The following is a 17,289-nucleotide window of genomic DNA, read 5'->3' as shown; positions in this document are numbered from 1 at the left end:
CCAGCTGTTTTTGGACTACAGTTCCCATCATCCCTGACCACTGGTCTTGCTAGCTAGGGATGATGGGAGTTGTAGTCCAAAAACAGCTGGAGACCCAAGGTTGGGAAACACTGGCTTAGAGAACCCTTATGATCCCTTCCATACAGGGCTGGATTTAGGTTTGATGAGGCCCTAAGCTGCTGAAGGTAATAAAGGTAAAGGGACCCTTGACCGTTAGGTCCAGTCGCAGACGACTCTGGTGTTGCGGCGCTCATCTCGCTTTACTGGCCAAGAGAGCCGGCATTTCTCCGCAGTTTTTCCGGGTCATTTGGCCAGCATGACTAAGCTGCTTCTGGCGACCCAGAGCAGCGCACGAAAACGCCGTTTACCTTCCTGCCGGAGCGGTACCTATTTATCTACTTGCACTTTGACGTGCTTTCGAACTGCTGGGTTGGCAGGAGCAGGGACCGAGCAATGGGAGCTCCCCCCGTCACGATTCAAACTGCCAACCTTCTGATCAACAAGTCCTAGGCTCTGTGGTTTAGACCACAGCGCCACCCGCGTCCCTACTGAAGGTAAAGGGTCCCCTGACCATTAGGTCCAGTCGTGGCCGACTCTGGGGTTGCGGCGCTCATCTCGCTTTATTGGCTAAGGGAGCCGGCGTACAGCTTCCGGGTCACGTGGCCAGCAGGACTAAGCCGCTTCTGGCGAACCAGAGCAGTGCACGGAAACGCCATTTACCTTCCTGCCAGAGCAGTACCTATTTATCTACTTGCACTTTGACTTGCTTTCGAACTGCTAGGTTGGCAGGAGCAGGGACCGAGCAACAGGAGCTCACCCCGTCACGGGGATTCGAACCGCCGACCTTCTGATCAGCAAGCCCTAGGCTCTGTGGTTTAACCCACAGCGCCACCCGCGTCCCAACTGAAGGTAATGGGGCCCTTTATATGTCCAGCTGTCCTTTGTCAAAAACAAATTGTCGCTGCTTTTTGGTTTGAATATATGCTATATGACAATTTGTGGACCTCATAGGAATCTAAAGCCATTTACACATCTTGCCATGCAACCAGTCCCTGTACATTTCCTAAATATAAGCTAATAAACTAATAAAATAAAATCTACATACACCAACAGTGTTTTGTGTTGTGTAGGCTCCTATGATGTAAGTCATGGGCCCCGCCTGCTCGCCTGCTCCCTAAAACATCACTGGTTTGCTCCTTTCTATATACAGGGTGCCTACATTCTGCTATTTATGATTATTAGTAGTTTGCACCATATATTTACACCTATTATTATTTCATGTTCTAGCAAGTTTCTAGAGACTAGATTATGAGCCTTTGTAAACTGTGTTTCTCAAGGAACTTTTGTTATTGCCAAATGCCAATGTGTTTGCATTATTAAGTTTGTTATGAATAAAAAAAAATCATTTTAAGTTAGAGCTTAACAATTATTTCACTGTTCATATACTTCTTAATTGTATTTCACTATTCATATACTTCTTCTAAATTGTATTTCAGTTCAACAAGGACTTTGGTAAAATACGTATTATTGTATTTCAGTTCAACAAGAACTGAATACGTATTTTGTTATGTGCAAATGGCTTAGGTCCATATGGCAGTGGTAGCCAAACTCGGCCCTCCAGATGTTTTGGGACTACACCTCCCATGATCCCTAGCTAACAGAACCAATGGTCAGGGATGATGGGAATTGTAGTCCCAAAACATCTGAAGGGCCGAGTTTGGCCACCACTGCCATATAGCTTATTTTCAACACACAGAAAAACAGCGACAATATGTTGTTGACAAAGGTCAGCTGGACATATTTGTTGTTGTTGTTTAGTCCTGTCCTCCTCTTCGTGACCCCCTGGACCAGAGCACGCCAGGCCCTCCTGTCTTCCACTGCCTCCCGCACTTTGGTCAAGCTCATGCTGGTAGCTTCGAGAACACTGTCCCACCATCTCGTCCTCTGTCATCCCCTTCTCCTTGTGCCCTCCAACTTTCCCAACATCAGGGTCTTTTCCAGGGAGTCTTCTCTTCTCATGAGGTGGCCAAAGTCTTGGAGCCTCAGCTTCAGGATCTGTCCTTCCAGTGAGCACTCAGGGCTGATTTCCTTCAGAATGGAGAGGTTGGATCTTCTTGCAGTCCATGGGACTCTCAAGAGTCTCCTCCAGCACCAGAATCCAAAAGCATCCATTCTTTGGCGCTTAGCCTTCTTAAAGGGCCCCATTACCTTCAGCAGCTTAGGGCTTCATCAAACCTAAATCCAGCCCTGTCCATGCATCACTTGCAAAGGTATCTCCCTGAACCCAGCACACCCCAAAAGGAAGGAGGAAAGAAGACTTACTGAGAGAGCTGGAGAGACAAACGAACCAGGAGAGAAATAGCATCCTTCTGGGCTGGGAGATTCTCTGCTATAGGGCTCTCTGTCTTCTGGGTCAAGCAGAGGCGGAGGCCAAGAGAGGGCAAAGGGGGCCTTGGGATATAGCAGGAAAGTGTTATCTCTGGAGGCAGCACCTCTGAGGCACCTGAGATGGGATGGAGACACGTCTGGAGGGAAGATCAAAGGAGGAAAGGGCAAGCTTCTCTCCAGGAGCCCTCACTTGAAAACTCATTAAATTCTTAAGTCCCTGGAGGGATGCTTTCAAGTAGTAGATGGTTTGAAAGGAGATTAAAGCAGGCATGTCCAAAGTCTGTTTTGGGGGCCTAATCCGGCTCCCGTGGCAATACATGTTGTGGGGTAAAATCCTAATCCAACTTTGGGGTAAAATTGCAAAAAAAAAAGTTCAGCAACCTTGGGGTAAAATTGTAAAAAAAAGCTCAACAACTTCATTTTCTTAAAAAAAATAATTTTTATTGAGTTTTCCATATTTAGTTACATTTCATTACATGAATCTATAACACAAAGCATTGCTCAGACAGATCACCGACTTCCTTCCCTCCCTCTTTCCGACTTCCAAACATCTATGAATAAATTTTCGCATTTCTATAACCACTTTTTTACTTTAAATCTTCTTTTTTATAAAAATTACCTGCTTAAATGTGAATCGGTTCCTTATTTTCACATTACAAAGCATTTCAATTCAAACCTACAAATGTTTACAATTTTATTTCATATAAAATATAAATTTGGACGGAATGGACAGAGGAAACCTCCCCCCCCCCTTGCCACGCTCTCATAGAAATTGTGAGCTTCATTAACCGTGAACCCCAAAATATGTGATCCCCTTTGCATGTTTTGTAGTGTCCCACATTCGAGTAATGTCTACATCAAACCGAGGTTCATAGTTAAGACCCCCAAACCCAGCTTTGTCCAATTCACTCCAAACCGGCGCCAAATTTGGGGGAAAGTTTTACAGCGAAAAACCCCCATTTTGCAGCACCCCACAAACAGACCCTCAAACCTGGGGGGTGACGAGGTCACCCAAACACCAACACCATCCAATTCATTTCAAACCGGCACGGGGTTTTTTGCTGAAAAACAAAGTGAAAATTTTGCCAAAGTTTGGCACAGGTTTGGAGTGAATCGGGTGGCATTGCATCACACCAGATCACCAGAAACTATTTGGATCTCATTGCTTTAGAGCTGCCCGTAAGGAACGCTTTTACAGAATTGAGATTTTTTTGTCACATCTCTGTTCTTTTTCACAAGGCCATTTTAAGAAATTGCCTGAGGATATTGTTCCTTAGGGGGACGCGGGTGGCGCTGTGGGTTAAACCACAGAGCCTAGGACTTGCCGATCAGAAGGTCGGCGGTTTGAATCCCTGCAACGGGGTGAGCTCCCATTGCTCGGTCCCTGCTCCTGCCAACCTAGCAGTTCGAAAGCACGTCAAAGTGCAAGTAGATAAATAGGTACCACTCCGGCGGGAAGGTAAACGGCATTTCCGTGCACTGCTCTGGTTTGCCAGAAGCGGCTTAGTCATGCTGGCCACATGACCCGGAAGCTGTACCCGCATCCCTCGGCCAATAAAGCAAGATGAGCGCCGCAACCCCAGAGTCGGCCACGACTGGACCTAATGGTCAGGGGTCCCTTTACCCTTTACCTATTGTTCCTTAACATAGCTCAGGATGCTCTCACGACAAAGCATCTGCGTTCAGTCTCTGCAATAATTGTGTCTGAGTTTGTTATCTCCCCCCTGCCTGATAATGAAAACTAAGTTTCTTTGTGGTGACACAATTAGAAAATTAATAGCTAAATCTGGAGCTCTATTCTGCTTTTGTTATGGTTTATAGCTAAACAATAAAACTGCTACTACGGGAATAAAGCAAGTCACAGCACAGGGAGTTAGAATAAGGTTAAGCAAACTTTTTCAGCAGGGGGCCGGTCCACTGTCCCTAAGACCTTGTGGGGGGCCAGACTATATATTTTTTTGGGGGGTGAACGAATTCCTATGCCCCACAAATAACCCAGAGATGCATTTTAAATAAAAGGACACATTCTACTCATGTAAAAACATGCTGATTCCCGGACCGTCTGTGGGCTGGATTTAGAAGGTGATTGGGCCGGATCCGGCCCCCAGGTCTTAGTTTCCATACCCATGATATACACAATATGCAGAAAGTCTGAGATTCCATCCCTAAAAGGCTCCAAGTAAAAGAGGAGGAGGCAGTTGGATGGGAATAGGACCTGCCCAAGTCTGAAATTGCAGACTTGTCTAAACTCTGGTCTGTTTAGAAAATCCCACACTAGATGGACCAGTGATCTGGTTCCAGGCAAGGCAACTCCTTCTTTAATCCAGCCCTTCATTCAGACCCTTGACGACTAGCACCTTACTTTCCTTTTACAGTGGTACCTTGGTTCTCAAACGCCTTGGTACTCAAACAACCTGGAACCCAAACACTGCAAACCCGGAAGTTAAGCGTTCTTTTTTATTACCTGCTTAAATGTGAATCAGGACACAGGTGGCGCTGTGGGTTAAAGCCTCAGCGCCTAGGACTTGCTGATCGAAAGGTCGGCGGTTCGAATCCCTGCGGCGGGGTGCGCTCCCGCTGCTCGGTCCCAGCGCCTGCCAACCTAGCAGTTCGAAAGCACCTCCGGGTGCAAGTAGATAAATAGGGACCGCTTACCAGCGGGAAGGTAAACGGCGTTTCCGTGTGCAGCTCTGGCGAGCCAGAGCAGCGATGTCACACTGGCCATGTGACCCGGAAGTGTCTCCGGACAGCGCTGGCCCCTGGCCTCTTAAGTGAGATGGGCGCACAACCCCAGAGTCTGTCAAGACTGGCCCGTACGGGCAGGAGTACCTTTACCTTTACCTTTAAATGTGAATCGGTTCCTTATTTTCACATTACAAAGCATTTCAATTCAATATACGGACCTTTGTTGGCAAGGTGATGTCTCTACTTTTTAAGACATAATTGAAGACATAATTTTAAAGACATAATTGAATGTAATCGTGATTATAAATATCAAGGGCGGGTGAGCAGGAAGTCGTTAGCATTGTAGAATAAGGGTTACAGCTGCTGAGTAATAAAATGTAACTTTGAATCTTGAAATGAAAGAAATCCGAAAAAAGGAAGTATGTTTGCAGTTACCCAGCGATAGGGAGAACGAACCAAGCAATGAGGCCAGGAGTCCAGAGATAGGCAAAGATCATTACCAGCCTCCACAAATGCTTAACGAGAGCAGAGATTTAAACAACAACGACGAGGGCATGGCTCTTGAGAATCATCATTCCCAATGCAACCTGGATAATATAATAATAATTTATTATTTATACCCCGCCCATCTGGCTGAGTTTCCCCAGCCAGTCTGGGCAGCTCCCAATCAAGTGTTAAAAACAATACAGCATTAAATATTAAAAACTTCCCTAAACAGGGCTGCCTTCAGATGTCTTTTAAAGAGAAGATAGCTGCTTATTTCCTTCACATCTGAAGGGAGGACGTTCCACAGGGCAGGTGCCACTACCGAGAAGGCCCTCTGTCTGGTTCCCTGTAACCTCACTTCTTGCAGTGAGGGAACCGCCAGAAGGCCCTCGGAGCTGGACCTCAGTGTCCAGGATGAACGATGGGGGTGAAGACACTCCTTCAGGTATACAGGACCGAGGGCTTTTAGGGCTTTCAATGTCAGCACCAACTTTGAATTGTGCTCGGAAATGTACTGGGAGCCAATGCAGATCTCTCAGGACCGGTGTTATGTGGTCCCGGCGGCCACTCCTAGTCACCAGTCTAGTTGCCGCATTCTGGATTAATTGCAGTTTCATGGATGTCTTCATGGATGTCTTACAATGGCTCAGTAGCATCATTGCTGTGAAATGCACGCCCTGATAAAATATGAGAGGCTCCCATCTGCATTGGCATCCTACCAGCCTTAATTTTTTTACACACACATTCCCTCAATTTCTTTGTCCCCAAGTCAGCTGTTTTAATTGCGGCTCTGTTTTTAACGGGGCTATTGAAACTGTGTGTTTTAATCACGGCCACTTCTGATGTCAATGTTTTAAGGAGAATGTACCAATGTGTGAGGGACGCGGGTGGCGCTGTGGGTTAAAACACAGAGCCTAGGACTTGCCGATCAGAAGGTCGGCAGTTCGAATCCCCGTGACGGGGTGAGCTCCTGTTGCTTGATCCCTGCTCCTGCCAACCTAGCAGTTCAAAAGCATGCCAGTGCAAGTAGATAAATAGGTACCACTCCAGCGGGAAGGTAAACGGTATTTCCGTGCGCTGCTCTGGTTCGCCAGAAGCGGCTTAGTCATGCTGGCTACATGACCCGGAAGCTGTACGCCGGCTCCCTCGGCCAATAAAGCGAGATGAGCGCCGCAACCCCAGAGTCGGCCACGACTGGACCTAATGGTCAGGGGTCCCTTTACCTTTTTACTAATGCCTGTGTGTTATATTAGGAATTGCAAGGTAGAGGCCAGGTGGCCAAGAGGTAACATATACAACACTGTACTGCACAACAGAGGTATGGAAAAAAGATGTATGTATTTAGAGTACAAAACATACGGACTTCGGAGAAATCACAAAGGTTGGGGTATATACAAAGGAATTTACAACAGAGCCTGTTTCAAATTCAGGGCCATTTCAAATCCACCAAGTCTGTCAGGCAGAAACAGTCCCTTCATCTCCCTGGGAAGGTTCCTTCTGTTCCTTTTGCACAGCACGTTCTGTTCCAATCTCTCCTGCCAGGGATTCCCCTTTCTTGCGTCAGTCCAGAGTACCTACAGAATTAAACAGAGGAGCAGGCAGACCATGAAATGAAAATAGGTGGTTTTCGAATCAAGGCAGCAGCTACCATTTTAACAGATTTACACTTGGCCTGGACATACCTTGGAAAGTTCATTTTAAAGAGGAACTAATTCCATTTCACGTTCATCCCTTTAGAAAGGGATCTAAATTTATCCAATTTTATCAACTGAGCCTTGGCTTGTGTTCTGTTTCTCAGCATTCAGGTTGTTACAAGTCAACGTGCTAAAGCATAAAATATACTTAAGAAGACTAAGAAAACATCAAAACACACACACACTGTGGAATGTGAAAAGTTTAATTTATTTTTTTCAACTATTATGAACCTTCAAGGGCCAAAGGGTTGGACTACAACTCTCAACATTCCTAGGCTATCTTCCAGATACAGTGGTGCTTCGCAAGACGAAAATAATCCGTTCCGCGAGTCTCTTCGTCTGGCGGTTTTTTGTCTTGCGAAGCACCCCTATTAGCGGATTAGCGCTATTAGCGGTTTAGCGGCTATTAAAGGCTTAGCGGCTATAAGGCTATTAGCGGCTTAGCAGCTTAGAAAAAGGCGGGGGGAGCGAAAAAAATCGCAAGACTCACAAGACGTTTTCATCTTGCGAAGCAAGCCCATCGGGAAATTCGTCTTGCGAAGCGCATCGAAAAACGGAAAACCCTTTCGTCTAGCGGGTTTTTCGTCTTGCGAGGCATTCGTCTTGCGGGGCACCACTGTACTGTATTGTTGTTTGGAGACCTTAGCTCTTAAACCCAAAGCCAACCAAACAAATTGCTCTTTTACATCTCAAGTTGCCATCAAACGGTTTTCAAACACCATCTCAAATGCCCCCAAGCCCCCAAACAACACACTGTTGGAGCAATTGAAGGATCCACACCCCCCCACACACATCCATTAAGGCACTGGGAAAAGGGTATGTGAGGGGATGTGATGTTTCCTGGACTCCAACTCCCATAATCCCTGGCTGCTGGTTATGATAGCTACTAGAACTGATGGGAGAATAGACTCCAACCATTTCTGGATGGCATTCACACTGGCTACCCTCTGGCCTTGACTTTAATTCTGACCTACACAGAAATTGCTGGCTTCACGCGGACACTATACCGCTGAGGTTCATGGCTTCTCCCAAAGAATGGCAGGAACTGTAGTTTGTTCAGGGCGCCGGGAATTATAGCTCTGTGAGTGGCAAATTAACAGTTCCCAGGATTCTTTGGGGGGAAGCCATGTGCTTTAAATGTATGCCATAGATGTGACCATAGTGACTCTCTGTCTGAACTGGAGCCTGGCTTTCACCCACCTGGAATTCAGAGCCAAGGTGTCAGGTGTGCGTGCAGGAGCCAGGCTCTGTGAGCAATAGGACTTTGCAGGACTGGGGTCTTCCTAAGTTTGTTCTGAAGAGGCAAGGCGCGGCCGCACAGGTGAGGCCGATTGGCATAGCTGTCAACCTTCCCTTTTTTTGTGGGAAATTCCCTTATTCTAGCGCCGTTTCCCACTGCTGTCCCGGATTGTTAGATATCCCGTAGACTGTCCCCAGGACAGGTGAGGCTGCTGATCCTTTATTTTCGAGGCTGCTGATCCCTTATTTTCAAATCTGAAAGTTGACAGCTATGCCGATTGGTAACTCACAGACCTGGTGGCAAGAGCTGGGAAGGGATATAAGGTCAGCATTTCCCTTCGGCTCTTTGCCACAGCAAAACGCTTCCTGCCTTGCTGAGTTTGGCTTCTTGCTTCCTGATCCTTGAACCTCGGCTTCTTGACTCCTTGCTTCTTGATCCTCGGACCCCTGACTTCGTGACTCCTTGCTTCTTGATCTCGGACCCCTGACTTTGTGACTCCTTGCTTCTTGATCCTCGGACCCCTGACTTCGTGACTCCTTGCTTCCTGACACCTGGACCCTTGGCGTCTTGACTCCCGGCTCTCTGACCCTCAGACTCTTGGCTCCTGGACCCCCGTTCCTTCTCCCACCCCGCCTGATCCTGACATCCCCTGCCAGGACTTCAATCGCCCGTGAACCAGACCATGACGCAAGGTAAGGCTAGCTCACCATTCTGACAAGGCAGCGACACCACAAAGAAAACTTGAAACAAAACCTTACCTTCCAGAAACGCAAACTCGTCTATTGCTTCTATGGCGTTGTCTGCGGCAGCAGCACCAATTTGAAAAGGAAATAATAATAAAAGGAAAATTAGGACTTATATCTGCAGGGATGGATCAGAGCACACAATACAGCCCAGATATGCCTTGGACAGGTAGGAATACATTCTTCATTTTCCACTAAAGCTTATTTTATGCATGGCTATTTTAATTTCGTTTTAGGGCTGCTATACATCTGGAATTTCCTGGGCATAGCCAGGATTCGCCCGTCGAAAATAGCGTCTGGGCGAAAATTTTGAAAATCAAGTTAAAATGTCCAGGAAAACCCAGGTATATGGCAGCCATATGGGAAGTGTTGGGTTTTTTTGGCAAATTTCCTAAAACATAGCTTGAAAACTTCAAATTTTTTGGAGATGTTGCAAAAAAAGAAAAAAGCCCAACAACTTTGCCAAAAAAAGCGCTCACTTTTCAAAATATGGCAATCCCATTTTGTTTAGTTCTTTAATAACCCACAAAGCATACCTCTGGTTTAGAACCTTGTCAACACATACGAACAGCATCATTTTGGTTCTTAAGAATTAGGAAGACAAGATGGGCGGGGTATAAATGATACAATTATTATTATTATTATTTTACTTCCTTACCCAGGTCTTTCCTCTGGAGAGTTTTCCGTTTTCCTTGCTGTGCGTAGATGTAGGCATCCTTTGCAATGGTTTCCACAAACAGCTCCTGTGGGGATTGAAGCAAAGCAGGGAAAACAGTTTTTATGGACTGTAAATAAGTATCTACTTTTGTCTGTCCTGAATCATCAAAAATTCAGCTTTGCTGAATGCCCAGGGCTTTTGATATTATGGAGAGGGGAAGAGAAACTTTTCTCTGTGTTCACTTCCTCCACACAATTTTATACACCTTTTTTATATGTCTGCTATCTTGCTTTTTCTCTGAACTGAAATGCCCCCAAATGTTGTAGCCCTTCCTCATCAGGGAGTTCTCTCACCCCAACAATCATTTTGGTTGCCTTTTCCGAGTTCACAATATCCTTATTGAGTTGGACAGTTAAGTTCAGTCAAAGGTGACTTGGGGTTGTGGCGCTCATCTTGGTTTCAGGAAGAGGGAGCCGGCGTTTGTCCGCAGACAGCTTTCTGGCTCATGTGGCCAGCAGGACTGAACCGCTTCTGGAGCAATGGAACACCGTGATGGAAACCAGAGCGCACAGAAACGCTGTTTACCTTCCTACAAAACAGGTACCTATTTATCTACTCGCCCTGGTGTGCTTTCGAACTGCTAAGTTGGCAGGAGCTGGGACAGAGCAACAGGAGCTCACCCCGTTGCAGGGATTCAAACCGCCAAACTTCTGACCGGCAAGCCCAAGAGGCTCAGTGGTTTAGACCACAGCGCCACATGTATCCAAAGAAATACATGGTATTCCAAGCATGTTCATGCTATAGATTTGTATAACAGCATTTGATACTGTGCATTAATATGGACAGCCAAGTTGGTTTATTAGATGACTCAAGAGCCACAGCCGGGGAGATAGCTTAATCTGAGCTAATAAAAACCTTCACTCAGCAACACTACCAGTTGTATATACTAGTTACAGATAGGTAGCCGTGTTGGTCTGCCATAGTCAAAACAAAAAAAATTCCTTCCAGTAGCACCTTAAAGACCAACTAAGTTAGTTCTTGGTATGAGCTTTCGTGTGCATGCATCTGAAGAAGTGTGCATGCACACGAAAGCTCATACCAAGAACTAACTTAGTTGGTCTTTAAGGTGCTACTGGAAGGAATTTTTTGTTTTGTTTTAGTTGTATATACTGTAATACTAAAACATCCTATTTTGTTAATATTACTATCAGTGTTCTCTCAAAACAGAAGAATCATCAATAATTAAATGGCATCACCAGTAATTTACGGCAGAGTATTTGTTATCATGGGACGCGGGTGGCGCTGTGGGTTAAACCACAGAGCCTAGAGCTTGTTGATCAGAAGGCCGGCGGTTCGAATCCCCGCGACGGGGTGAGCTCCTGTTTCTCGATCCCTGCTCCTGCCAACCTAGCAGTTCAAAAGCACGTCAAAGTGCAAGTAGATAAATAGGTACTGCTCCGGCGGGAAGGTAAACGGCGTTTCCGTGCGCTGCTCTGGTTCGCCAGAAGCGGCTTAGTCCTGCTGGCCACATGACCCGGAAGCTGTACGCCGGCTCCCTCGGCCAATAAAGCGAGATGAGCACCGCAACCCCAGAGTCGGCCACGACTGGACCTAATGGTCAGGGGTCCCTTTACCTTTTTGTTATCATATTATTAATTAATATAAAACCATGGTCAAATCCACCAAGATTTCTTATTATGCAGAATAAAAAGTAATGCTCAAATAAAGTGTGCAAATTAGATCTGAGTCCCCCTTGCAATTGACCGCTAGCCGATCCAGGGACTGCTGGTTTGTTTTTTCCTTCTTTGGATGTTGCCATGGCCTCTGACTAGCACAATAAAAGTTATTCAATTAAATTAATTAATATATTAATTTATTTAAAATATGAATCCTGCTTGTCTCCCAAGTTAAAAGGTAAAGGTACCCCTGCCCGTACGGGCCAGTCTTGACAGACTCTGGGGTTGTGCGCTCATCTCACTCTATAGGCCGGGAGCCAGCGCTGTCCGAAGACACTTCCGGGTCACGTGGCCAGCGTGACGAAGCCGCTTCTGGCGAGCCAGAGCAGCACACGGAAACGCCGTTTACCTTCCCGCTAGTAAGCGGTCCCTATTTATCTACTTGCAGTTAAGGGTGCTTTCGAATTGCTAGGTTGGCAGGCGCTGGGACCGAGCAACGGGAGCTCACCCCGTCGTTGCGGGGATTCGAACCGCGACCTTCTGATAGGCAAGCCCTAGGCTCTGTGGTTTAACCCACAGCGCCCCATTTTATCCCCCACAACAACCCTGTGAGGTAGGTTAGGCTGAGAAGGACTGCGCCCCAAGGTTACCCAGCGAGCTTCATGGCCAAGGGGGGGGGGATTTGAACCCTGGTCAGGTTTACTAGCTGCTTTGCTTCTCAATATTCTCTGGTTGGCCTCTGTTATTCTCTCCTAGCAATAGGGAACAGGGAGTCACCCCCCTCCCCAATTTCCCCCATCCTGTATCAACTGGTGTTATACCTAAACACCTTTGGCTTTTAGTCTAAAGGTAAAGAGACCCCTGAGCATTAGGTCCAGTCGTGGCCAACTCTGGGGTTGCGTTGCTCATCTCGTTTTACTGGCTGAGGGAACCGGTGTTCAGCTTCCGGGTCATGTGGCCAGCAGGACTATGCTGCTTCTGGCGAACCACAGCAGCGCATGGAAACGCCGTTTACCTTCCCGCCGGAGTGGTACCTATTTATCTACTTGCACCGGTGTGCTTTTGAACTGCTAGGTGGGCAGGAGCAGGGACTGAGCAACGGGAGCTCACCCTGTCATTGCGGGGATTCGAACCGCCGACCTTCTGATCGGCAAGTCCTAGGCTCTGTGGTTTAACCCGCGTCCCTGTCTCCCAAGTTAGGCTTTGCCGTTTACATGTATCCCAAGGAAATATACAAACATAAGATGATTTATAAACAATTTGGGGAGCTAAAACTTCTATTAATTATGAGCTTTAGAAAAATAATTACATGATTACTGCATTAGATACAGCAATATTCACAATTATAATAAACATTCAAGAATAGCCACAATTATAATCAGAACACCCACAATTATAATTAATTGATAGGGACCAGGTAATAATGAATTACCTGGCCAGGTATATTACAGAACAAGCATCAGGAATATATTTGCAGAACCCCACCCCCTCTTCGCCACGTGGTTGGAACTTGCAGCCAATCGCCGTAGCCAAAAGTGCGCAGCCCCGCCTACCGCCCCACCCCCTGTGACGCCTTTCCCCACAAAAGCAAGCTTCTGATTGGCCAGGGGGTGGCCCACGTAACCACTTGTCCCCGCGTAGCCGAAGACGAAAAGAGCCGTCTGATTGGGCAAGGGCCTAACCGTGCAGGACCGCCCACCTCCTTTAGCGCGAGGGAAACTCACGTCAACCGCCGCAGCGCAAGCCGGCCTCCTGATTGGCGGAGGCTTAAAATCGGCGCCCCGCCCACGCCAACCGCCGCCCCGCGCTCGCGCGCCAACGCAGCCGGCCTCCTGATTGGCCGAGGCAGGCACGAGACCCCACCCACCTCCTCCCTCAGTCAGTCGCTCACCGCCGCGCGCGCCAAAATGAAGATGGCCTCCTGGCTGGCCAGGCTGACGTCCGGGTCGGCTTTGACCAGCGCCTTGACACGCGCCAGGGGCAGTCGGGCCGGCCGGGCCGCGCTGGACGAGGTGGCAGCTGCCGCCCCCGGTGCTGCCGGCGGCGGCGGCGGCGGCTCGGACTCTTCGTCTGCCGGCGCCGAAGCCGCCACGGCGTTCCCCTCAGCCAGCGCCATCTTAGCCGGGCTGTGGAGTTGGCGCCAGTGCGCCTGCGCCGTGGCCGGCCTGTCAATCAAAGCGCCCATTTCCCGCTCTTGGCGCTCGAACGCCACGCCCCCTCTCGCGCGCCACGTGCTTCTTTTTTTATTTTTAAATGATTTTTATTCATTTACAACAAAACAAAAACACATATTAATTTCACATCCAATTATTCCTTTTCTGGACTTCCTTCAGCTTTTCCGTAAATCATCCATAGTCATTATTTGAATTACGCATTCCTTAGGTTTATATTGACATTATTTATATCTTTCTTTTCTATTCCCTTTACTTCTCAATTTTTCACAGTGCTTCTTTAAATCCCTATAGCGTTATCTGTCCCTCACTTATACTTTCCAGATATTCCACAATTTTCCCCCAGTCCTCGATGAACTTTTGTTCTCTTAAATATCTAATCTTCCCTGTCAATTTGTCCAACTCCGCATAGTCTAACAGCTTTATTCTCCATTCTTCCACCGTCGGTATTTCCTGTTGTTTCCATTTTTGGGCCAGTAGCACTCTTGCCGCTGTCACTGCATATTGAAAAAAATTACAGTCCTTTCTTTTTATCTCATTTCCTACTATTCCTACCAGAAAGACCTCTGGTTTCTTTATAAATGTATATTTTAAAATCTTCAATTCATTATATATCCTTTCCCAGAAGTCTTTCACTTTCTTACATTCCCACCACATATGGTAAAAAGAGCCTTCTTTATCTTTACATTTCCAACACTTATTACATGTCTTATACATTTTCGCTAATTTTACCGGTGTTATATACCATCTGTAAAACATTTTCATAACGTTTTCTTTTAACGTCATACATGCTATAAATTTTAAGTTTTCTTTCCATAGTTTTTCCCAATCCTCAAATTGTATGTTATAGCCAAAGTCTCTGGCCCAGTGAATCATTACCGACTTAACTTCCTCATCCTTTAAATTCCATTCTAGCAACAGCTTATACATTTTGGATAAAATTTTAACATCATTGTCTATTATTTCAATCTGAAATTTAGAATCCTTGTCAGCATAGCCACATTCTTTACTATCTTTCCTAAACATTTCATTTATTTGGAAATAATGCAACCAGTCATATACATATTCTTTAACCTGTTCATATGGTTTCATTTTCCATTTGCCTCCTTTAAGTAACAGTTGACCATATGTGATCCAATTACCTCTCATATTAATTTTCTTTACACTCATAACTTCTAAAGGAGATAACCAGTGTGGTACTCTAGGTTCTAGTAGGTTTTTATACTTATCCCATACTTCAATTAAAGGACCTCGAAAGATGTGGTTCTCAAAACCTTTATGGATTTTCTTTTTCTCATACCATAAATACGCGTGCCATCCAAATCTGTTGTCAAACCCCACGCCACGTGCTTCTGGAGCCCGATAACTTGGTATTACGTGTTCAAAGGGGGCGAAGTTACCACGTGGCAAACCTCTAGACTGGATTCCAGTTGTAGGGGAACTGGCTCGTTACTAAGTTAACCCATTGGAAAAGTTATAATAATAATAATAATAAATTTTATTTATACCCTGTCCTCCCAAACCAATACTGGGCTCAGGGCGGCTAACAACCAATAATAAAACGAGTTGATTAAAATACAATTTAAAAAACAAGATTAAAAGACAACATTAAAACATTAGGATGCAGCCTCTTCACAGGAGGAGAAAGGAAAAAGAAAGGGGGGAGGGAATCAAACTGATTCTTTTTTATATATAAATAATTTTTATTGAGATTTAAGATCACCCACCAACACCAGTAAAACATCAAATCTTATTACATATATCCTACTTTATGCTCCGTAGAGCTGTTGACTTCCGTCCTTCCCTTCCATCAGTTTTCCTATTCTATAGTTCACAGTTTCTTTGATTAGATATTACAACATGACATAAGATTTGCTTCAATCCTGCCAAAGTTTTCAAATTTGTACAGTTCTCACTTATATAGATCAAAAATTTGCACCATTCTTTTTGGTACTTTGTCTCCTCCTGATTGCAAATTCTATGTGTCAATTTAGCCATCTCAGCGTATTCAACCAGCTTTATCTGCCATTCTCCTATTGTCAGCATCTCCTGTTGCTTCCACTTTTGAGCTATCAGAACTCTAGCTGCTGTTGTTGCGTACAAATATAATCTTTGACCAGTCTTCTTAATATCTTCTCCCACCAAACCTAGCAAGAAAACTTGCTGGAAATGCAAGGAAAAGGATGGCGACTTCTATCATATGTGGTTAAAAGAGTTCTGGGAATCGATTTATAACGAGTTAAAAAAGATGTTTAAGTATAGCTTTCCCCAAAAGCCGGAAGAATTCTTGGAATCAAACTGATTCTAAGCCAAAGGCCAGGCAGAATAACTGTCTTACAACACCCTGCGGAAAGAAATCGGATCCCGCAGGGCCCTGGTCTCATGTGTTGTTACTTGTGGACCTTAAGGTCCTCTGTGGGGCATACCAGGAGAGGTGGTCCCATAGGTAACCAATGAAGGGTGGGTAGGGGAAAAATATTTATTTTGAAATATGGAGTTTTGGTTGCCACGTATTTGTGTAATAAGAAGCAAGAAAATAGTCAACCATATACATTATTGAGGTCAACAGTTCCTCTCCAGAATATCCAGGAAAGAAGTGTGTTGTATAAAGACAGATAACCAACCAAATATTATTTGATACACGATGCTCCCCTACATTTTTTTAAATAGAAAGTGTAGAACTTTGAGCATTCAAATGGCTTTGTGGACATTTTGTCGTATTCTTTACAAAAAACCATGTAAGGTTGGGTGCTACTAATAAACAGTACATAAATCCTTACTTCTTGTAATCGCCACCATTTACCCAACATTCCATGGTGCGCATATTTATATATATATACCGGTTTAGAACAAATTGAGGTAGTGATTACAGTGGTACCTCGAGTTAAGAACTTAATTCGTTCTGGAGGTCCGTTCTAAACCTGAAAGTGTTCTTAACCTGAAGCACTACTTTAGCTAATGGGTGGTCCTGCTGCCGCTGCGCTGCCGGAGCATGATTTCTGTTCTCATCCTCAAGTAAAGTTCTTAACCTGAAGCACTATTTCTGGGTTAGTGGAGTCTGTAACCTGAAGCGTATGTAACCTGAGATACCACTGTATTTCCTTTTACTTGATCATATTTAGTATTGAGAAGTACATAGGAAGCCGCCAAATTCCAAGTCAGGCGCTTCACTGGTCCAGCTCACATTGTGGCAATGCCTCTCCAGAGTTTCCAGTGGCATCTTACAAGGTAAAGGGACCCCTGACCATTAGGTCCAGTCACGACCGACTCGGGTTGCGCGCTCATCTCACTTTATTGGCCAAAGGAGCCGGCGTACAGCTTCCGGGTCATGTGGCCAGCATGACTAAGCCGCTTCTGGAGAACCAGAGCAGCACACGGAAACGCAGTTTACCTTCCCGCCGGAGAGGTACCTATTTATCTACTTGCACATGACGTGCTTTCGAACTGCTAGGTTGGAATCTTACATGGTAACAGGAATCAAAACTGGAACATTCTGCATGGCTTTCTGACACTTGCGGTTTACCTCCACTGCATATTACCCAGACCTT

General features: G+C 45.7%; 1 protein-coding gene across 1 annotated transcript; it reads right to left on the bottom strand.

Annotated features, from left to right (window-relative positions):
• Positions 1 to 6,878: 6,878 nt before the first annotated feature.
• On the bottom strand, positions 6,879 to 13,789 carry POLE4 (DNA polymerase epsilon 4, accessory subunit). The gene is made up of 4 exons (XM_081895962.1): positions 13,462 to 13,789; positions 9,895 to 9,979; positions 9,252 to 9,293; positions 6,879 to 7,133 (listed from the first exon to the last, which is right to left on the bottom strand). The coding sequence occupies exons 1-4, from the start codon at positions 13,753 to 13,755 to the stop codon at positions 7,120 to 7,122; spliced, it is 435 nt and encodes a 144-aa protein (XP_081752088.1). The 5' UTR covers positions 13,756 to 13,789; the 3' UTR covers positions 6,879 to 7,119.
• Between the last annotated feature and the right edge of the window lie 3,500 nt (positions 13,790 to 17,289).

This window comes from Podarcis melisellensis (genome assembly GCF_964234715.1).
Source record: "Podarcis melisellensis genome assembly, chromosome: 18".
Classification (NCBI taxonomy): domain Eukaryota; kingdom Metazoa; phylum Chordata; class Lepidosauria; order Squamata; family Lacertidae; genus Podarcis; species Podarcis melisellensis.
The sequence above is the reverse complement of the archived record's forward strand: the minus strand, read 5'-3'. Positions and strand labels throughout refer to the sequence as shown.